The sequence below is a fragment of the Tilletiaria anomala genome (assembly GCF_000711695.1).
Source record: "Tilletiaria anomala UBC 951 chromosome Unknown K437scaffold_37, whole genome shotgun sequence".
Lineage (NCBI taxonomy): Eukaryota > Fungi > Basidiomycota > Exobasidiomycetes > Georgefischeriales > Tilletiariaceae > Tilletiaria > Tilletiaria anomala.
Window position 1 is genome coordinate 109,654 of NW_013546985.1, and position 21,236 is coordinate 130,889.

General features: G+C 57.3%; 7 protein-coding genes across 7 annotated transcripts; 4 read left to right on the forward strand and 3 right to left on the reverse strand.

Moving 5' to 3' along the window:
- Positions 1-105: 105 nt before the first annotated feature.
- On the reverse strand, positions 106-493 carry K437DRAFT_223814 (uncharacterized protein; the record flags this gene model as incomplete). Its single annotated transcript, XM_013388001.1, has 2 exons — positions 106-372; positions 446-493. 2 exons carry the CDS (start codon positions 491-493, stop codon positions 106-108), a joined length of 315 nt encoding a protein of 104 aa, XP_013243455.1.
- A 1,677-nt stretch (positions 494-2,170) lies between these two features.
- K437DRAFT_256323 (ribosomal protein L12) lies at positions 2,171-3,693 on the forward strand. Its single transcript, XM_013388002.1, has 3 exons — positions 2,171-2,315; positions 3,103-3,430; positions 3,508-3,693. Exons 1-3 carry the CDS (start codon positions 2,205-2,207, stop codon positions 3,564-3,566), a joined length of 498 nt encoding a protein of 165 aa, XP_013243456.1. The 5' UTR covers positions 2,171-2,204; the 3' UTR covers positions 3,567-3,693.
- Positions 3,694-5,422: 1,729 nt separating this feature from the next.
- K437DRAFT_268224 (uncharacterized protein) lies at positions 5,423-10,163 on the forward strand (the record flags this gene model as incomplete). Its single annotated transcript, XM_013388003.1, has 2 exons — positions 5,423-5,901; positions 5,975-10,163. 2 exons carry the CDS (start codon positions 5,423-5,425, stop codon positions 10,161-10,163), a joined length of 4,668 nt encoding a protein of 1,555 aa, XP_013243457.1.
- A 91-nt stretch (positions 10,164-10,254) lies between these two features.
- Positions 10,255-13,053, reverse strand: K437DRAFT_290694 (NOL1/NOP2/sun family putative RNA met). Its single transcript, XM_013388004.1, has 4 exons — positions 11,718-13,053; positions 11,071-11,619; positions 10,713-10,988; positions 10,255-10,632 (listed from the first exon to the last, which is right to left on the reverse strand). Exons 1-4 carry the CDS (start codon positions 12,942-12,944, stop codon positions 10,300-10,302), a joined length of 2,385 nt encoding a protein of 794 aa, XP_013243458.1. The 5' UTR covers positions 12,945-13,053; the 3' UTR covers positions 10,255-10,299.
- An 832-nt stretch (positions 13,054-13,885) lies between these two features.
- K437DRAFT_223788 (putative lysophospholipase) lies at positions 13,886-16,143 on the forward strand (the record flags this gene model as incomplete). Its single annotated transcript, XM_013388005.1, has 4 exons — positions 13,886-14,532; positions 14,632-14,844; positions 14,909-15,050; positions 15,124-16,143. 4 exons carry the CDS (start codon positions 13,886-13,888, stop codon positions 16,141-16,143), a joined length of 2,022 nt encoding a protein of 673 aa, XP_013243459.1.
- A 2,421-nt stretch (positions 16,144-18,564) lies between these two features.
- K437DRAFT_212228 (uncharacterized protein) lies at positions 18,565-18,975 on the forward strand (the record flags this gene model as incomplete). The annotated part of the gene is made up of 1 exon (XM_013388006.1): positions 18,565-18,975. A coding segment is annotated over one exon (411 nt), but the record flags the coding sequence as incomplete, so codon positions are not given.
- A 285-nt stretch (positions 18,976-19,260) lies between these two features.
- Positions 19,261-21,114, reverse strand: K437DRAFT_235440 (PLP-dependent transferase). Its single transcript, XM_013388007.1, has 2 exons — positions 20,413-21,114; positions 19,261-20,338 (listed from the first exon to the last, which is right to left on the reverse strand). The coding sequence occupies exons 1-2, from the start codon at positions 20,979-20,981 to the stop codon at positions 19,375-19,377; spliced, it is 1,533 nt and encodes a 510-aa protein (XP_013243461.1). The 5' UTR covers positions 20,982-21,114; the 3' UTR covers positions 19,261-19,374.
- Between the last annotated feature and the right edge of the window lie 122 nt (positions 21,115-21,236).

A 21,236-nucleotide genomic window follows, 5' to 3' on the forward strand; every position in this document is an offset into this window, starting at 1 on the left:
AGCGAAGTTGATGTCATTCCCGTTCCATTTCGATGACCCAAAAAAGTGACGGTGGAAGCGTATAGCTAACTATATCTTAGTTTCAAAAAACAAAAGATATGCAAACTAAGAGCCATCGTCGTCGTCGGCCACTTTCACCATTGTGACGCCTTGCAGCACGCCAACTGTTAGCGGCGCAATCTGTGAGAACACGCCCTTGGTCACGTCCATGTGGTTCGGACCGCAGCTCGCGCACCAGTCGCGAATCGTGACGACGACGCTGTTGCCGTCCTTTGTCACGCGCACGCGGTCGCCGCAAGAGCCAACCTTGGAAGAGGAGGCGGACACAGCGCCTACCAGCGATGAATCAGTTGGATCTGGGCCACCGCATGCCTGTGATGCATAGAAAGCAGCGGTCACATGAGGATGTAGTAAGATTTGAAGACACGGACCGATTTTCACTTACCGGGTTGAGCAGATCTTTCCCCGAGTACCAGGTTAGCATGCCGCTCATTGTGAGCACTTGTGGTTGACCTGAGGAGCTACCGCTATCACTTCCGTTGCCTTCGGCCGCAAGCAGATTCTTCCGCTGAACGTTGAACGCTTTGCTGCGATTAGTGTTGCTGCTGGCATTGGCCTTCGTAGCCTTGGAGCTGGAGCGGCCGTTGCCGTGGCTTTTGCGATGCGCCTGCTTACGATGGTGGCTGCGCAAGGAAAGCACCTTGAGTGGGTCTTGGTGTCCGTTTCGGTGCGGGATCGCTTGGTTGTAACGCAAGATGGCATCTGGGCCATCTGCTGTCATCCTTTTGGAGCCAGCTGGCTTTGCTGCCTTGATTTCTTTCGCAGCATTTTTTATCGCTGCAGATGCCGACCTGTTATTCGTCAGAGGCGGCCCAGAGGCTGGTACCGTATCGGGATCAGGCGTCGTGGGCCACTCTGGCGTGTTGAATGTTGCTGCCGCCGATGCAGCAGCTGCCATTACTGGGACCGAGGAGGTCGGCGGCACTGAGGATGCATCTGCGACGGCGCCGGCTCGAGCAAGCCAGGGCAGCTCCGTCGCTGTTACCATGCGTTGCGTGGATGCGACAGCCAGGAGAGCGCAGAGCAGCACCGACTGGCGATAAGAGCGAAGGATGGATTCTCCTGAGAGACGCATCTCGAAAGGGGGACCAAAGCAGTGGATGGGCCCTACGAGTGAGGACAAATCGGAAGCCAGCCGATGAGAAGCGCTTCAAGCGCTGATTCAGAAGGTGATGCTTGAGGCCCTGCCTTGCTGTGATCGTAGAAGAAATATAAGCGGATGCCGGATCCTGCTACTTGAAAGAAACGAAGGAGGGAGGGCTCGTTTGCACACCAGTCAATGGCGTTGCACGAATACGCGCAAGGTTGGTAGGGATGGATGAGAAGGGGACATCAAGGGTGGATAGGGGCGAGAGGGTCAGATAGCAAGGCTATATACTCATGCGAGATTGGTGAAAGAGGGAGCACTTGTAAGCACATCCTAGGATCCTATGAAGCTGCCAGGCAAGGTTGGGGGGCAGCTAGTCGGCCAGACCGCATGACACCTCGGCGCTGAATGTTAGTCGGCTGGAAGGGAGAATCGATGCTCGGCGGCACAAAGCGTTGATCAGTAGCCGTGTCATTTGATGGCAATGAAGAAAAAGAGCAGCATTTTGATCCACCGGTGCGGCTAGTCGACTAAGCGATGAGGCTATCGCTTTTCGTGTCAAACAGTGACGAGCTCATGGTGACAACGAAAGCAAGCTGCACGTCGATGAGAGAGAGTACGTGGGTGGTGAGGGCGTTGGAGTTCGACCATTGTCGGGTCTCGTTGTTGGTCAGTTGACTGGCGCGACGCGTCGCGTCCTCAACAGCTTGAGCAGATGGCGGAAGCAGCGTTCTTGCGCGGTATTACCGCTGCCGAGCGTGGCCATGAGCGCGTATGCCGCAGTCGATTCAGCCCGTCCGGTGCAACGCTGCGCATGCACCTTTGGGCGCGAGTGGCGGCGAGCCACCCACCCACTGGTGGACCGCGCAGCACTGCGGCAGTGTGCACTGTGGGCAGCCTCAGCCAGCTGCTTGCCACAAATCCATTCAGTCGTACATTGTATGAACACGTAGCTTGGTATGTTAGCTTCTTCTTCGCTAGGCAGGCCCTTTACCTCATCTCCTTCCCGTACGCAACAACATTTGCCTGCCGCCTCACCCCGCTCAACGTCAGCAAGATGGCGCCCAAGATCGACCCCAATGAGATCAAGATCATCTACCTCCGTGCCACCGGTGGTGAAGTAGGTGCCTCATCGGCACTTGCCCCCAAGATCGGTCCCCTCGGTCTGGTGAGCATCATTCCCACCTCTGCCCTCTCTCTTTGCCTTGTCTCCGAGCAATCTGGAGTGGTCGTTGCGATGGTCTGGTTGCCATCTCAACCTGAGTAACATTGGCTTGATTAAGAGGTTCGGCAACACTGGAGAGGCGGATGACGACGGAAAGCACGTCGCCTACAAGTCAAGCAGGACGCTAGAATGAGGCTCGGCTGAGATATCTGCACATTTGTGCGAAGGCTACCAATTGGGATGGCTGCTTCCCATTCCCGTTGGCTTCTCATCAAGGACGAGAAGACGGTGCTGGCGCTACTGTGTGCGTTGGACGATAGACCTTCGACAAGCCAAGCGTGATTCCGTGCGATCTTGGCGATTGCACCGCGGCACGGCAGTTGCATGCTTCTGCTAGCTCTGGGGCATAATCTGGGAAGGTGGTGCAAAATGGGCAGTTCGTGTGTCAGACGCATTGCATTCTGCTGGCACCCAGCCCTATGCGTAAAATGGCCATGCAGGCTGGCCGGATCATGGATGCTGAAGGTGCTGGCCATGCTTCTTCAACGGCCATAGAGTTATGAGGTGCAGGGCATGCGAAGGAATTGGCAAGCCACAGGGAGCAGAAGTATCGCTCAGCCAAACACATCATGAGGTGCAAGACTCGGCGTCTGTTGCGTTTGCGGCGGGAAAAGATGCAGAACGGCGCAGCAGGGCAATGATAGCCTCCGAGACCTTCCGAACACTGTTCACGTTGTTACACCCATTAAAATTCAGCAGCTGACCAGCCGATCATCTTTCTATTCAACAGTCGCCAAAGAAGGTCGGCGAAGACATCGCAAAGGCTACCGGTGACTGGAAGGGTCTGCGCGTGACGGTCAAGCTGACGGTTCAGAACCGTCAAGCAGCGGTCTCGGTCGTTCCCTCTGCCTCGTCGCTGGTCATCCGTGCGCTCAAGGAGCCCCCGCGTGACCGCAAGAAGGAGAAGAACATTAAGCACGGCGGCAACATTCCATTTGACGAGATTGTCGAGATTGCGCGCACCATGAAGCCGAAATCGTTCGCAAAGAACCTCGAGGGTTGTGTCAAGGAGATTCTCGGTACCTGCCAGAGCGTTGGGTGCCGTGTCGACAAGCAGCGTGAGTTAAACCTGCACCTGTAAAGCTTTAAAGTGATTCTTTTGGCCTGACTTGTGTCATCTATCTTCCCTTTCCAGCACCGCACGACGTCATTGACGCGATCAACAGTGGCGAGCGAGAGGTCCCAGAGGAGTAAATGTGGTGCATGCATTTGCCACTGTCACGAAACTCCTATCACCCGCCCCATTTTCCCCATTGGCGCCGCCTCTACCTCCTCTTCACTGTACTCTATGAACACAGGCAAAGCTTCGCATACGCACATATCCGCGACGCTGGTGGCTACACTGGTTTCTTAGAGGGGTCATTCTACCAGCCAGCTGCTGGCTTTTGCACGCATGCTTCACGGAGGCCAGTGCAGGGCAGGAGGACAGTCGTATTGGAGGGTCAGCAGCGGTAACCGCCCTGCATCGCTCAATCGCCACTCAGGTCTGGCTTGGGCGATTCATGTCAGGCGGGGATGAATGCGGTGTCAAGCCTTCCAAACCTGAGAAGCGAAAGAGAACCTCTTTGTATTCATTTTGGCTTGGGTTTGCACGTGAAAGACAGGTTCGTTTCGGTTCAGACGCCGACCTCCGCACATACACGTTGACCTCACCGAACTTTCGACCTGTTAGAGGAGGCCCTGTGATGGGATACAGAGCTGCGAGTTCTCAAATTTCATATCTACAGATTCGAGCACACTTTTTTGCGAATTGCGGGATTGCTTCTCCACCCACATGGAGGTCGCCGCGGGAATACAGTCCTTATGGGCAATGACGATTGACACGAACTCCTCTTTGCGAAGCACTATTGATATATTGGAGAGAGTTACACATCGGAGACTACAGGCGGGATGTGGTGCATTTGCGTGGGCGGGCTTGATCGTTTTGTGTGGCTTCAAGCCTGTGTGATAATGATTCGTCACCTTCCGAGTGCCGGCGATGCCTGTGGGATGCTTTGAGTCTTGGGATGGTGTCGAGCAGATCCGATGAGATTGACTGCTCTGAAATGCGATTCGAATCTTTGTTCAGCGTGAAGGCTGTCTATCGCCCATGCACCTCTCCTCTTTCGACTCGTGCATGTGCCAACTGCCTCCCTGGCTCCTCGCAGGAAGAGCAGGCATCTGGAGCATTGTACGCACAACGACGACAAGGAAGGCCTGGAGAGGGGAGGGTGAAGATACTCGAGTTATACTACAAGTTCTTTGTAGCTGCTGGGGCGCGGAGAAATCGGCGGAGTGGATTTACATGTGGTGGACGCGGCAGGGGACGGAACGGGGAGCGACCCTTTTTCTCAGGCTGTCAAACCCCTCTCGTCTTCTTTTTTCGTTGGGAGAATTGCGGCGGAGCGACGCGTGCCCGAGAATGCAGAGAGCCCGAATCTGCTGAGCGGGGGACCTGACGGACTGGTTTGCGAGAATGCTGCAGGGCTGAGCTAGCAAGGGGGGCGTCATGTGCAGGGCATATATGGGTACGTACCGCCGGGCAGACCACACTGGTACAGTGCTCTCCTCCTCTTTCCTCCTCACCAGCCTGTTCCCTTTCTGCTCGCTCCCATTCACTCGCCGTGTATTCATCATTATGCTCTATCGTTGGTGGGGAGGATAATGGGAGCCGTGCTCAGCGATAGGATAAGCATGCACATCCTCGGATACGTGCACATCCCCATCCTCGCGCCCGTCGTCGAGGCGTCGACTCGTAGAGCAAGCCAACAGTCCCTCTCGCACACACTATTCCGCGCTGGAGGTGGTGGTTGGAGGTGGACTTGACGTCGTTTCCATTGCGCTCACCCACACGCATCCAGGTCATCAGCTGCTCTAGCTCTTCCCGCCGTATCAATTCTTGGTGACCACGGCGACTGCAGCAACCAAAAGTAGGAAAACAGCTGGGATCGCCTCTCCTGGTCCTTCACTTGACTCAGGAGAGACGGATTGGGAGAAGAGGTTTCTCGTGAGTCGTGGCGACCCTCGGAACGCGACAAGCTGATTAGCCCAGCATTCATCGCCGAGTCGTCATGGAATCTGTACTACAAGCGCACGGCATGCCACCGTCTGCCCCTGCTCAAGCGCAAGCTTCGCACAGTGAAGCAAGTCCTGAGCGTTCGAGTAGCCGCGGAAGCACTACCAGCAGCAGCAGCTACTACCGGGGTGGCCAGCACAAGGGTCGAGAATCTTCCCCGCCCGGTTTGACAAACAGCACCCCTTCGCCTTCCTCTTCCACTTCCATCGATGACGAGAACAGAGACTCGGCAGCTGTAGGCGAGTGTCACCTGCAGCATCATCATCCGTCCTTCGAGCATGATCTGGCCGCTGCGAGCAAGGTAGCTGCGCAGCAAGGCTTGCGGGACGCGCTGGCCAACGCGCAGGAGTGGCATCAGATGGATTATACCCAGCTTGCGACTGCAGGCATGCAGGAATCCCTTCTGCATTCCAAGGAGGAGCAACAGGGAGGTGATGCCATGTTTGAAGAGATGATCGCGTCCGACAGCTTTGAGTACGTGCGCGCCTTATCGATCGTTTACTCTGCAGTTCGCTGACATTTTCTCTCCTCTCCCTTCTTATAAAAGTGGGCCTTCTGCAGCGGCTTCGGACTTTGCGAGCCCAGGCACTGCTTCGACCTCCGCTGCGATGGCAGTTTCTACCGCACCGCAGCAGCAGTACAGCGTGCAGAGCATCTCGAGCAATCCGTATTCCACACAGCCTACACCGGCCACGGAGACGTCACCAGCATTTACGCAGCCCCACCCTTCCTCGCACACGCCTCCGTCAGCGGCGCTCATGTCTGCACCGCACTCGATGCTGGGTGTCAACGCGCAGTATGGCTCCGGCTCCCACTACAGCCACACGTGCGATGCGGACGTCGGCTACACCGCGCACTCGATCGTGCGTCCCAAGCGGTCCGAGCTGGCCGGCCTGCAGGTGCACGTGCACGGCGTCACGCTAAGCGGTGCAAAGAGCCGCGTCGAGACGCAGATCCGCATGCGTCTCGAGTTGGTGCGTCCCGTGCCGGACACCGCGGACGCACGCAAAGGCGAGGAGCCCGTCCCGCCCGGATCGATGGTCACGTCCGAGGCGGCGACCGCAACGGCTGCTGCGCGCTTCGGGCCGCCGTCGCGCTGGCAGCGCATCGGGACGTTCACCCACATCAAACTACCACCCATGACAGGCACGCGTCGCAAGTCGAAGAAGAACATCAAGTCGCCGCCGCAGGTCGACCCGGAAACGACGCTCTTCGTCGACGCCACAGTCGTGAACGCGACGCCGCCGCATGCACGCGTGTTCGTCTGCGACGGATGCCGCGCCCGTGAGCGCAAGCGCGTGCTGCGCACCAAGACAAGCAAGAAGGCCGCGGCAGAGGCCGCAGCCAAAGCAGCGGCCGAGGGCCGAGCCGAGGAGGCCGCAGCACTGCTGACACCTGACGGCGAGCCGCATCCATCGCCGGATGAGATGCGGGAGATGGGCATCGACCCGGCCGCGCCGGATGCGCTGGGGCGCGCCATCGCGCTGCTCGAGGACCGCGCCAAGAAGCGCGTCGTGCTCTTTAACACGGGCGACTACGTGGAGTTCGACAACGGCGAGGCCATCCTGCCGACACGCATTACGTGCTACTGCCGCCATCACAAAGAGAAGGTCGGCTTCTGTATTATTTTCACTATGCGCGACTGGACCGGTGAGCTGCTCGCCACCGGCACCACGCCGCCCATCATGATCACCGACGATCACAAGACCGTCACCGCGCAGGGGCACCCCATCTACAACAACGCCGCCGCGGCACAGCAGCCTGTGCCACTGCTGCGCGGCCTTGCCCTTCCGCCGCATCCCCACAAGCCGCTGCAGATACAGCAGATGCAGATGCAAATGCAGATGCAGTCGCAGTCGGCAATCGCCGGTTTTGGTGCTCTCGGCTCGGTCGGGTCTGTCAAGCAGATTGGCGCTAGCGCCGCCGCGGGTGCGTGTGTAGGTACAGGTGCAGGGGTGGTATCTGGCACTCGCAGTCGCTCGCACACGGTCGATGCAGATGCCAGCGGCAAAGCGAGCTCGCCGCTAAACAGCAAACGCGCCAAGCCATACACCCGACGCCCTCCGTCTGCCACCACAGGCTTAAATGTCGGCCCCCAACCCGCGTCCTCCTCGCAACAATCGGCGGCGAATTCGCCCACGTCCGCCTTTGGTCTTGCCTCTGTCCCTGCGTCGGCGGCTACAGCGGCGATGACACGTGCTGGCTCGGTTTCGGGCCTCTCGCCTGCATCTGCTGCTGCAGAGTCGCCGACAAGCAATGCGCTATTCGACCATGCCAACGCCACAGCCGAAACGCTCGGGCGCTTGGTCGACGTCATGCGCCAGAACGCCGCCATCGAGGAGCAGTCCTGCTCGCAGTCTCGAGGCGCGAGTCCCAAGATTCGGCAGCAGGCCCAGCGGGCCGCTGGTCAGGTGCAAGGACAGGCGCAGCTGGTTCCGTATGCTGCCATGCAGGGCAGCTTGTCGCCTGACACTCTGCAGACGATGCCGCACAGCGAACCGATGTTCGACTTTGACGAGTTCCTCACGGATGAGATGCCGATGTCTGGCATCCAGCAGCAGCATCAACCGCGGCATTCGGTCTTCCCGGGTGCAGCAGCTTCCACGCCTGCATCTGTTCCCGCTTCTACGCCCGCTTCCGTACCGTCTCTGGCGTTTGATTCGATCTACGATGCCATCATGAGCAGGAACGGTCCACAGGACAGCAGCAGCAGTAGCAGCCACCAACAGGCCCCTGCGGCCCTGCCCAAGATCACTCGTCTCATTCCTGGCGAAGGCCCGACTGCCGGCGGGATTGAAGTCACCGTGCTGGGCGAGAACTTTGTCGAAGGCATCACCGCTATCTTCGGCGATAATCCCGCGATCAGCACTAAAGTCTGGGCGTCCAATACGCTCGTGTGCGTCCTGCCGCCTTCGGCCAGCCCCGGACCAGTCATTGTCAGCTTCAAGCTGCCCACGTATGGCCTGAGCAGCAACAATGACGGGAGCGCGCCTGGGGCTTCTTCCGCCATTGCCGGCACCACCAGTACCGGCAAGGGCTCTGCTGCAAACGGTTCTGCTACCGCCGTGACTCACGGCGCCAGCTCGCACATGGCCTTCTTCAATTACGTCGAAATGACGGATCGGTCCCTCATGGAGCTTGCATTGCAAGTTGTCGGCTTGCAAATGACGGGGCAGATGCAGTCCGCCCGCGATGTCGCCATGCGCGTCGTCGGCTCCGGGCACAGTCATGGTAATGGTGGCAACGGCGGTGGTGGCAATGATCAGCATCACGGTGGTCAGCAGGGCCACCAGCACCAGCAGTCGCTTCAAGATGCAGATATGCATTCGATGCTCACTGCAGCTGCTTCCATGCGTCGTATCCATGGTGGGGTGCACAGCTTCCAAGATAGCATCATCACCTTCTTGACCGTCATGGATGTCGAAGCCGTTGCGCCGTCAACAACAAGTCGCACAGATGCCATCCGCTTGGCCAACCGCCAAGGACAGACGCTGCTGCACCTCGCCGTCATCCTCGGCTTCCAGCATTTGGTCGATGACCTGCTGCGTCGCGGTGCTCCTGTCAACGCTCGCGATTGCGGCGGCTTCACCGCTCTGCACTTTGCTTGTCTGCACGGTCGCATGAGTATATCTAGGCGCCTGCTTGACCACCATGCCAGCGCGGATGTCGTCAACTTTGCTGGACGCACGCCGCTCGACCTTGCTCGCGCGTACCAGCAGGACGACCTCGTCGACCTGATCGAAGGGCAGGACTCACTCGTCAGCACGCGTAGCGTGTCTGAGATCACGGACTCGGCGCTGTCCTTTGAGGCTTCGATCGAGGACGACGATCATCTGACGACTAGCAGCGCTGATGAGGGCGACGCTTCGAACGAAGACAGCGAGAGCGAAAGCGAAAGCGAGAGCGAGAGCGAAAGCGAAAGCGAGAGCGAGAGCGTTTCAGACGAAGGCAATGCTTCGAGGGCCGAACCTAAAGTGCGCTTTGAGTCTTCGCAGCACGAAAAGGTGCACAAACACGCCGAGGCAGCTAGGGAGAAAGCGAGCAACTTGCTCGCTCCCGGCATCAATCGCTTCTTCACGAAGTCAGCTGATGGCTTTGACTGGTCGCATACCTTGTCCAGCATGCCCTCCGTACACATGCCCGCCGTGCCGGTCTTCCATCTGGCACTTCCAAATGCATCGGCTCTCGTTCCCTGGCCCACGCCGTCCTCACGTCGGGACGGCAAGGCTGCAGTCGAAGTCAGCCCGTCCGACAGCGAAGATGGCCATAGCAAGATGTACAGCCTTTGGAAGGCCCTGCTCGCCCCCACCAACCAGACCCCACCGCCGGCATACACAGCTGCAGTCAGTGAGCAGCCGTGCAGCGACAGGGGTGAAGGCTCGTCGACCGGTGCGGGCGCAGCTGTTTTCAGCACCGGGATCGAGGTCTCGACCATTGCTTCTTCACCGCACACTGCTAGCAGGACCGAAGGCGCAGTGCCGGAGCGGCGATCTGCGTCCTCTTCGACAGTTATGCGACGCAAAGCCGCAAAAGGTCCGACTCCTGCATCGGCAAACGCGACGGTGACTCCGCAACAGCGCACCGTCCACAAGCTCCGCGAAGACCGCATGCTTATGTGGTTCTGGCTTCCAGTCCTGCTCTTCTTCTCCATCATACTTCTCTTCTCGAGTAGCAGCTCGGTCCTCAGTCTGGCCGATCTGATCAGCTACATTCCTTTATTGTCCAACTATGCCTGAGGGCTATAACTAGTTAACTCCCACTTCTTGTGTATTTTAATGTTTTCTTGCACCGTACCTGGCTGGCTTGTGAAGCTACAAGGAAGATATGCTTGCGAAGAAGAATCCAGCTTACGATACAGCAGTCTCCAATAAGCTAGGCATCGCCATTACTCTTTTTGCTCCCACTAACATCCGCGACAGACTCCCTGGCCGCTGCCTTTGTACCGCCCTTGTTTGCTTTCTTTCCCCTAAGCTTCTGCAGGCTCCTCTGCATCAACTCCTCGTCCTCTACATTGTCGAACACAGACGTGTCGCCAGCGCCGTTGGCCAACGCGCCAGAAGCGTCACCAGAAGTTTCGGAAGCGACGGCACTGGTGTTCGCTTCATCTTGCTGACCAGGCGTCTTGTCCAGTTGGCCCTTTGCCGTTCTGCGTGCTTCGACTTTGAGCTTTGCGACGAAGAAGCCGTCGAGGTTGTGTGCGTGGGGCTGCAGGCGCAGGCGCAGATGAATTGAAAGTGTCAATAATCTTCAGAACTGATTCTCCAACGGCTCTCAAAGCCACTCACGAAGACTCGTCTGCAGTACTCCATCTTGGGGTTGTATGTCTTGCCTCTAAATGCCTTGAAGCCATCGCGACCAAAGTCGATGCCGGTTGGGACAAGGCGAACATTTGGCCTCTTCTTAAGCGCGTACTCGACCACGTCCTCGTCTTCCTCCACCATAACCGAACATGTCGAGTAGACGACGTAGCCGCCCGTAGCTGACTTGGCGTTGACCGAGTCAATCGCGCAGAGGATCAGTTGCTTTTGCAGATGTGATAAGAGTTGAAAGTCGCGCTCAGACTGCATGCAGTAAGGGAAGCGATACGGAATTTAGTGATCCATAATATGTCATTTGCAAAGTAGTCCCAGCCCGGGCCCTCACCTTGTTTGTCTTGACGCTAGGATCCTTGCTAATAACACCTGTACCGGAGCAAGGACTATCGAGCAAGACCCGATCGAACCCCCCCATGACCTTAGGGAACATCCTGCCGTCATAATTGCACACGACGACATTCTTGCAGCCGAGTCGGTGGATATTCGCCGTGAGACTTTTGACGCGCGCCTTGTTGCTGTCGTTGGCAAATACGACGCCCGTGTTCTGCATCAGTGCGCTCAGGTATGTCGACTTGCCGCCCGGTGCGGAAGCCATGTCGAGCACGCGCTCGCCCGGCTGGGGAGCAAGCGCGATGCAAGGCAAGAACGATGCGGCGGCTTGCAGCATGTAGTGGCCTGCAAGATACTCAGGCGTCGCGCCGATGGGCACGGTGGACTCGAACACTTGCAGCCCAACCTTGGACCACGGGCCGACCGGCTCGAGGTGCACACCGCGGCTGATCAGCGCCTGCGCCAAGTCACGACGACGCGTGCGCAGTGTATTTGCACGGATCGTCACCGGTCGCGGCGTGTCATTCGCTTCGAAAAATTCGATCGCCTGTCGTACCGTTCAGCACAGCATGTGTAATGGTACATCAATCAGTCAGATCCGGCAGGCAGTCGAGCGCAGTCAAAGAGTACTGGGCTGGCACTCACCTCGGCAGGGGTAAACAGATTAAACAGCTTTTCAGCCAAGAATCTGTTGTAGCCATAGTAAGCGCAGATATCCTCAAGCAGCTGATCGACGTATTCGCTCCTGCTTCTGCCATTACTGCTGTTATCGAAGTTTTTCCAGTTGGTCAAGATGCTGACTACCTCTTGCATGCGCAGCTGCACAACTTTGAGATCGGCACCTTGCAGTTGGGCGAGGTTCTTGTCGGCATCCGCAAGCGTCGGCAGCATCATTTCTTCATCGTCGTCCCCTTCATCTTCATCTTCATCCGCCTCTTCACCATCTTCATCGCCTTCGAGCAGGCTGGGCTCGTCATCGTCCTCGGATTCTAGGTCCAATTCGTCTGCATCGTCACCATCGCCTCCATCGAGGAAGGCGAGCTCGTCCTCGTTGAGGCCTTCTCCATCTAGTTCGTCTTCATCGTTCTCGGCGTCGTCGTCGTCGTCATCGTCTTCCTCATCCTCTTCACCTTCCTCGTCCTGGTCGTCCGCAACAGGCCCATCGAGAGCATGCCCACTGCTCTTCAACAGCATCTCGAGTCGCTCAAGCTCGGCGCGTGCTTTTTTCTTTTCCCGTTCGGACAATTTCGTTCCTTTGGGTGGAAGATCAAAGCCCAGTTGCGGAGCGAGAGTAGGCGGTGGAGTAATGCCAAGCTCCTTTTTGGCTGCTTTTGATTGAGACGTTTTGCTGGGCTTTGATAATGGAACTCCCTCGGCTTCTTCCTTGACGTCGTCAGCTTCTTCGACTTCATCGTCCTCACTGGCATCACCGTCCATCTCAGCGGCGATAGCAGCCTGCAAATCGTCGGGATTGAACTGCCCAAAACCGCCACTACCTGTCTCCTCCTCATCTTCCTCTTCTGCGTCGCTAATGATAGGTTTGTCTTTGTCAGCAAAGAGTGCCGCACGCGCCTGCGCACGAGCCTTGCTTGCGGTCGGAGTCAAGCTCTTGCCTTTGCCCTTCACCGTGCCTTTTGCCTTGCCCTTGCCGTTCGCATCGCCGATACGCTCACGCGCCGAGCCGATTACTGAAACCTTTCTTGTCGGTTCCGCCGACTCCCCTGCTGCTGCTTGTTTCTTGCTGGACTTGCCGTCATCCTCCCTGCAGGAGTCGGACGCTTTGCGTTTCTTGCCGGCTGCCGCCCCGGCCGATGATGAAGGCAGCGGCAGAGGCGCTGGCGCGCCCTGCTTGTTCTTTTGACGGCGTCCCATCTCGGTTATTGCGTCACCCTCGCAGTCCTTTTGTCACAAACGAGATGCAGTTGCGCTGGGCATAGCAGCGAGATGGTCGCCAACTCGTCGTTAAAGGTGCATACGAAATGTTGTTGGCAGGATTCGCAGACTGTGCCTACGCTCTATCATCGCTCTCTCTCTTTTGGCAGGCGGCGGCGACAGCTCTCCAGGAAAAAAAAAATTAAAATCCAACGGCACTCGCTCGGTTGCACCGAAAAAGATCCAGCACTTAAGACTTATCATTTTGCTCCCCTATGATCGTATGATGACGCTGACGAAATACGAAACGTCGGCACGTCGACTTGGCAAGGACGGAAGCAGAGCGTCATCGGCATGACGGCACACCGTCGACGACGCACCATGAAATAGTCTTGTCAGATGTCTACCCCGGTAGAAATTGTGACAAAGCTGTGGAGATCGTCTTGGCAAGCTTCGTACTCCACTGCGCGCCATCCATCTGACTTTTGCGTTCGGACCCGAACCCGCGTCTACATGTAAGGGATACGGGGAGAGAGAAGCGACGAGCGATGAAGCGGGCCATTGTCACTTGGTTGAGCCGCTGTTTGCGACAACGCGGGTCTCCTCCCGAGCATCATCGTATAAGTGGCCTGCACGTGAGCAGATGCATATATATATCGATAGCGACATGCAGCTAAGAACCACATCTCGATGCCGAGCCGCTCTTTCACCCTTGGCTTTGCATTTTCATCTCTGACATATTAGCTTGCCCGCAAAGGGTGTTTGTTGCAGCATATCCAAAAGTCAGGTGCAAGGTCAAGATGAAGCCCTTTGAAACTGTCCTGTACGCCGCAATAGCATGTGCAAGCGGAGCCCTTGCCTCTGGCTCCGGTCCCAGCTCGGCTGCGATAAACGGCCTGGACGGGCACATGCGACAAGTCCTCCGCGAGCCTCTCTACGTGATGCGTACTCTCGCCTTGACGCCCCGCAGCGCTCCTTCAGGCGACTACGCACCTTCGACCATCTCCTGCCCAGCCGCTTCAGCTGCGAACGCGTCCGCCGGCCTGTCGTACAGTGGGCAGCTGCGCAACGCCTCGACTCGCACGCTTAATCCAGACGAGGCGAACTACATCGCGCAGCACCGCGCCGCCAAACAGGCTGATTGGACCAGCTGGCTTTCCCAGTCGCAAGTCGGCCTCGACGCAGCTGTACCCGGCGGATTCAGCAACTACACGGGCGGCAACGCTAGTCGCGTGCCGCGAATCGCGATCGCCACCAGCGGAGGAGGATTGAGGGCGATGCTCTACGGCGCTGGCGTCTTCTCTGCGTTGGACTCGCGGAACAGCACCGCGACGCAAGTCGGCACCGGTGGACTGCTGCAGCTTGCAGACTATGTCACTGGCTTGTCTGGTGGAAGCTGGCTAACGGGGAGCGTTGCGCTCAACGATTATCCTACGACGCAGTCATTGCACGATGGTACATGGGATCTGGAAAGCAACTTGATCGTCCCCCAGGATAACGCGCTGAACTTCTATGCCAATATCATTGAGGACGTTGATGAGAAGCGGTCTTACGCGACGAGCAACTACACCGGTATCACGGACTACTGGTGACTAACAGCTTGTTGCCAAGCGAGGCTCAGTCGAAGCCCGTGTTTCTGTGCCTGACGCTTTCCCTACACATGCCTCTTCGCATGTCCGGATGACAGGGGACGCGCGCTTTCTTACCATCTGCTCAACAGCACCAAGTATGCCAATCATGGCGCTGCAACGACATGGTCCGATGTGCGAAATGTTAGCAACTTTCAATCCTTTGCCTATCCGTTCCCCATCGTGATTGCCGATCAGCGCAACCCGGGTGAACTGTTCATCGAGACGACATCTCCAATCTGGGAATTCACACCTTATGAGTGGGGCACATGGTGGGTACACCGTCATGCACATTCACACTTTGAAAAGTTCTGACTTCCTTATCTCTGTTTCTAGGGATGATGACATCGCGGCCTTCTTGCCGATCGATTTAATCGGTAGCCAGCTGAACAACGGCACCAGTACAGTCGAAGGTCAGTGTACTGCTGGATGGGACAACGCAGGTTGGAGCATGGGTACAAGTTCGACCTTGTTCAACGTGAGTGAGAGCCTTGCAAGCATGTCTGTAGACGAACCTGAAGATTCTGACAATTTCGTGCCGCACATTGCAGAGCCTCTTCACGACGCTCGTCACATCCGAAGGCGACTCGGCGATTAAGGCTGCTATCGAAAAGGTGCTCGCGCAAGTCGGCCAACAGTACAATGATATCTCCCTGGTCCCCAACTCATTTTTTGGCTACAGGAACGGAACGAATCCCGATGCACTCTCTCCGAACATTTCTCTTGTCGACGGCGGCGAAGACGGGCAGAATGTCCCGTTGTGGCCCGTCATCAACCCAGTGCGCGAGCTGGACTTTGTCCTAGCGGTCGATAGCTCGGCTGACGTCTCTTCCTGGCCTAACGGCACTTCGCTCGTCGCGACAAGCCAGCGCGTTCAGAATGACACCTTCGCTCAATATCCATTTCCTAATATTCCCAGGGTCAACACGTTCATCAACCGCGGTCTAAACACTCGGCCGACCTTCTTTGGCTGCCCAGGCGCCAGCATCATCAATGCTGACACGGCGCTCAATGACCAGCAGACACCTCTGATCGCATACCTGCCCAACTATCCGTACGAGTCTCTGGCCAACACCTCCACTTTCCAGCTTGAGTACTCACAGGCCCAGTCGCAAGCGGTGATGGACAACGCGTTCGCAGTCGCAACGCTCAGTGGAATCGACACGGCGCTAAACGGTACCGATCTCGCGTGGCCAAAGTGTCTGGCCTGTGGTATGCTCCTGCGGTCGTTCCAGCGTTCCGGCACACCGATCCCGCCCGCTTGCCAGACGTGCTATAATGCCTACTGTTGGGATGGCCAGAGCAACGACACAGTACCCGCCAATCCGTACAGCCCTCCCGTTGGCGTGCCCGAGTTCGTCAGCAGCCGCGGAATGCTTCTTCGCGCACCCGCTTACACAGGCGGCAACGGCAGCAGCCCCGGCAATCCGTCTGCACCTGGCATCGGCAGCAGGTCCAGTGGTTCGAGAAACAGCAATGCGGCACCAGCGGTGTTGCTGGGCGCGCCGCGGTGCCAAACTGCGACAGCGCTCGGCGCATTGTTTGCGACGAGCGCTGTGCTGCTCATGTGATCGCGAGAAGGGTGCTGCAACTCGTGCACATCGTATTCATGATTGGACCGTTTGCATCTTTTTCTTCGAATTTCTTTTGCTTGCTTGCATCATGCTACGCGTGCCTACTGGACCCGAAACGTACGCTTCTGTCTGCTTGCTAACGATCCTGCAGCTTTACCATGAAAGCTCAAACTTGGTTCTCGCTCAAGGTTGACATTCTGCATATGTAGCATACTACATTCCGAATGAACATGATTACTAGCTAAAGCCAGTGGAACGACGCTTTGGACTAATAAGGCCCACCCACTCACTGACTGTACCCAATTGCGCTTTTCAGCAATGGCTGACTTTGATTATGTCAAGGCATTCCAGTGGTGGAACCGAGTTAGAGGACACAGCATCGTTGATGTTCTACGTCGACATTGGAAAATCTCCCGCCGTGCCAAGGGCGGGATTGGGTGCACGAAGTGGAAGCAGGCGCTGGTCCTAGTAAAAGGAGAGGCAGCAGTTCGGATTGCAGGGAGAGGCCGGAGCTGGCTTCAACTCGTGCTTGCAACTGGCGACGTGACGGAGAGTCTACATACAGAGCGAAGACGAGAGCGCTTTCATCTGGCGTCAGCTTATAGCTTGCCCCATCTCTCGCGCGCATCCGGCCAATACCAACCGTATCGCGTCCATTTCACAGTCCACTCCATTCACCGTGACACAATCGAAGGGAGGAAATGAGGACCGAAGAGCATTATGTCATCGGCGACATTCTTTTAACAGAGTCTCTCGGTGATTTGCGGTGGCCTGATTCTCACACGAGTCGAGTCAAACTGGAGTGGGGGAGGGTGGGCACGGATGGCGAGGAAGGGAAGGGCGGAACTGGGAGGTGCACACAGGCCATGGCTCTAATGGTCGGATGAGACCCTCGAGAAGTGACGATGCCGCCACCCCTGCCACGACCCAAAAGAGGTTGAGCGTCGATGCGTGCCGTACAGCTTACAGTCGCTCGTTGCTATGTGCTGTGCAACATGCATTTAGTAAGCTCCATCACCACTGTCTCGAGGTAGTTGTCACCACCACACCAGCAACCTACTCGCTGAGCATCCAGCTGCAAGAGACCATATGTTTGTAGGACTGCCCTGTATCACGTGGAGCGCCGCGGAAACAATTCACGGACAGGAGGAGCGATCACGCAGGGCCAGGTGAGACGTCGGCACCCGGCAGCAGCAGCAGCAGCAGTAGCAACAATAGGCTCGGCTCCTCACAGCCGCGCCCTGGTGCATTACCACAGATGGCGTGGTGTCACCAATGCGGGGTGGAGATCACACCACTCATTACCCCCAGTCAGACGTATACTTGCCCCAGGTGCGGGAGTGATTTCGTCGAGCTGGTCAGTCATCGCACGGTACCCTTTTGGCTCTCTGGTCTACCTCTGATGCGTCTCCATTTTCTGGTCCCGGCAGATCGAGCAAGAAACGGATAGGCCACAAGACTTTGATCCGGTGCATCCCTTTCAAACGGGTCTGCGTCTAGGGAGGGGTATGGGCGATGTGGGAGAACCGGCCTACGATCCTTCTGCATCCCCAGCAGTGAATCTCATCAATGCCCTTTTTGGTGGCTTGGGCGGCGCGACATTTGGGGGCGCCGCAAATGTAGGCGGTACATCGAGTGGCGCGGCGGCACAATTCGAACGTCCTCCTACTGCAGCGAATGGTGGTGCTGGTAACACGGTCCTTGGACGGCCTTCTGCGTCCGACAATGTGAGGCGCGGGCGCTTCAGGCTGGGCCCAGTCAATGTTCAATGGAGGCTGAGTAACTTGTCTGCCCGACAGAATCCCTCATCACCCTCTAACCCTGCAGTCGTTTCCGAGCTAAACTCCACCGCCTCCACCTCCGGCGCAATTCCCGATGGTGGATCATCTACTCCGAGACGAAGGGCGAACTCAGGTGCAAGAGCGGCACCACCGGGCAACGAATGGAGACCGCTGGCGGACGGACCCGCTGTCGTCGAGCTTAGAGGCGACGGCGATATCCCGACACTCTCGTCGTGAGTAGAATGCGCAGCAGCTGTTGGCCACGAGGACTATGACTGCAGTGATTCATCTCACAAATTATGCGTCGGTCTCCAGATTCCTGAATTCTGCGTTTCCCCAAGGTCTCGACGGCGCGAATGCGCAAGCAGCCGGACGAGGAACGCGTAGCACAAGGCATGAAGATGGGATGGGTGGTGCCGGCGCCTCTTCTGACGGCCGTTTCTTCAACCACGACAACGACCCTGGTGGCTCAGCGTCCGATCGCCCGCCATCTGCCGCGGCGACATCAACAGCAGGTAGCGACTTTGAGCCGCTGATAACACTGTTCACCGATTTGTTCGGCAGCATGATTGGCGGGTCAGGCACAAGCATCGGTGCTGCAGCAACCGCGGGCGGGCTGCTGTTCGACATGTTTGGCGGCGGAGCCCTGCGTGGGAATCCGGGTGATTACGCATGGGGTGAGCAAGGGCTGGACAACATCGTCACACAGCTCATGGAGCAGGCACAGGCTGCAGGGCAGAGCAGCACAGCGCCGCCACCTGCATCCGAAGAAGCCATCGCCAAACTGGAGCGCTTCAGCAGGAAGAACCTCGCTCGCCTCGCCAAGGCGAAAAATGGCGACTGTCCGACGTGCAAGGAAGATTTCATCCCGTCAGCTTCTACTGCGCAAGGCGAGGACGATCCGCCGGAACGAATAGTAGGCGATCTGGACGAAGGACAGCAGCAAGACGAACTCATCGCCATGCCCTGTGCACACATCTTCCATGAGGATTGCCTTGTACCTTGGCTTAAGATGCACGGCACCTGTCCTGTGTGTCGAGTCAGCTTGGGAAGGTTTTCCTCCGATAGCGCAGCATTAGCCGATTCGCCGCCACCACCAGCACTATCTTCTGGCTCGAGTGCAGACGCGGCTGTGCGCATGCCAGGTGCCATGCCCGATCCCTCGGCGGCGACGTCGACGCCATCCATTAGCGGCACTGGCGCGATGGGTAATCGACAGGCTTCATCGACATTTGACGAGCAACCATTATCTGCCTCGCACCTGCGCGACGTGTTACGCAATGCGGCAGAGCAGCGTGCCGATACCAGTTCGGGGGACGATTCGCGGCCACAGCAAGACGAACTCGATTAGTGGTGGACGCTTGTATACAAGGAAGTCAGTGCATGCACAGTCCACAATTGAATACCCCCATGCAGCCTTCTCCAACTTCGTTGTATACACCATGTTCTACTTGAGCTCTAGCCCCGCTTCCTTCCATGCTTCTTCAATACTTTCCCTGAGTCTCTTGAAGCCTTCCTCGATCTGGTCCTCAGGTACGACGCTGAAGCTTGTGCGCACGTACGGTGAACTTTTCACGCCCGGCAGAAACCCGACGCCCGGCACCGCGAGGAAGCCTTTGGCTCTTGCCCTTCCCTCGACCAGCTCCTTCGCGCTACCCTCATTACTCCCATCTTTCGTAGATGGCGGCAGCTTGAGCTTCAGCCAGAGGAACATACCAGCCACCGGGCTGACCCACTCCGCGACCGCAGGCCTACCGCTCGCCGGGTCGGCGCCGAGTACGCAGCGCACTTTTGTCTCAAAGACGTCCCTGCGTGCCTTGTAGAACGACGAGACACGGTCGACGTGCCGCAAGAAGCCAGATTTACCCCAATGCTCGAGCAGCGCGAGGGCCAGCGCTTGCGGCGGGCCAGACGGCTGGAGGCTCCAGCTGGCGGTGAGCGTGTCCACTGCATTGACGATGGCAGTGGGACCCGCAAGGAAGCCCAGGCGTACGCCTGCCGAGAGGACCTTGCTGAAGCTCTCGAAGCGCAGCACATAGCCGTCCCCCCAGCGCGCCCTGTCCTCAGACTCGAGCGCAAAGTAGCTCTTCGACCGCGGTCGCGTCACGGGATCCTCACCGAGCCCTTGGAAACTGAGAAAGTAGTAAGGGTCATCTTCGAGGATGAGAATACCGTATTCGCGGCAGATGGCGAGCACGTCGCGCTTACGCTGCTCAGACGCAGTCGTACCGGCTGGATTTGCACCAGTCGGAACCGTGTACAAGGCCTTGGGGAAGCGCTTGCCTGATGTAGAAGGGGTTGTCGACCATTGCGAAAGGATGGACCGAAGTGACGCCGGCGAGACGCCTTCAGCGTCAGAATCAACATTAATTATGTTCGCAGGGATCATGGCCATAGAAGGGATGACACCGCTGCAAATGGCAAGACCGAATTCGATTACTTCTCCGTTGTGGACGGGTAGGTACGCCAGCGTCAAGGTACTCACGCGTAACACGGTGCCTCCACCAAGATGCTATCTTCTGGGTCCAGCAGCGCATTGAACGTCTTGTGTAGTAAATCTTGGCTGCCGGCACCGACGGTAAGTCTCCAAGGGTGGCGCCCCTCCTTGGCAGCGGTAATTTCGTTGTCTGGCTCTATCACCTTTCGGTTGTGCAGTTCGCTGACAAAAGTTGTGAGCCACTTGTTGAGCCGGGGGAGACCTGAAGTCTGACTGTATTGTAGAGCCAGGCTCAGGTCCTCGCCCTTGATCTCAACTTTGATCTCCTCTTTTGCTGCGCTGGGGCCATTTCCATTGGCGGTGGCAGCAGCCGAGCCCTCCGGGTCGGCGGAGAGTGTGAAGGTAAGGGAGGTTACAGGGAAGGTGGCGGGATTCGGCATTCCGGCAAGGAATGAGATCATACCAGGGATCATCTCGGCTTTGAACAACCCTCGGATAGCTGATTGCGGGAAGCGCTTGGCGAGGGACGACAAGTAACGGCCATAGTCCAGCTGGTTGCCGTTTGAGGCGCCGCCGGCCGACATCGAGGAGCCGTGTCCGCCGTATGCGACGCTCATGGTGGTCGATCTTCTGGCTGATTAGCTTGAGGTCCAAGTCTTCAATGACAAACAGAAAATATATATACAAATGAGCACAAAGAATAAATGCGAATAAGTTGCTGCTGGTCACATGCGAATGGGTACGTACCCAGCTGCAACCGATTGGAACGAGTCATAGATAGCTTGCTACTATTATTAATCGTATGTCGCATTGAGCGAGAGTTTGCGAATTCAACGACCGACGTTTTCCGACTTGATAAAACGAGACAATGA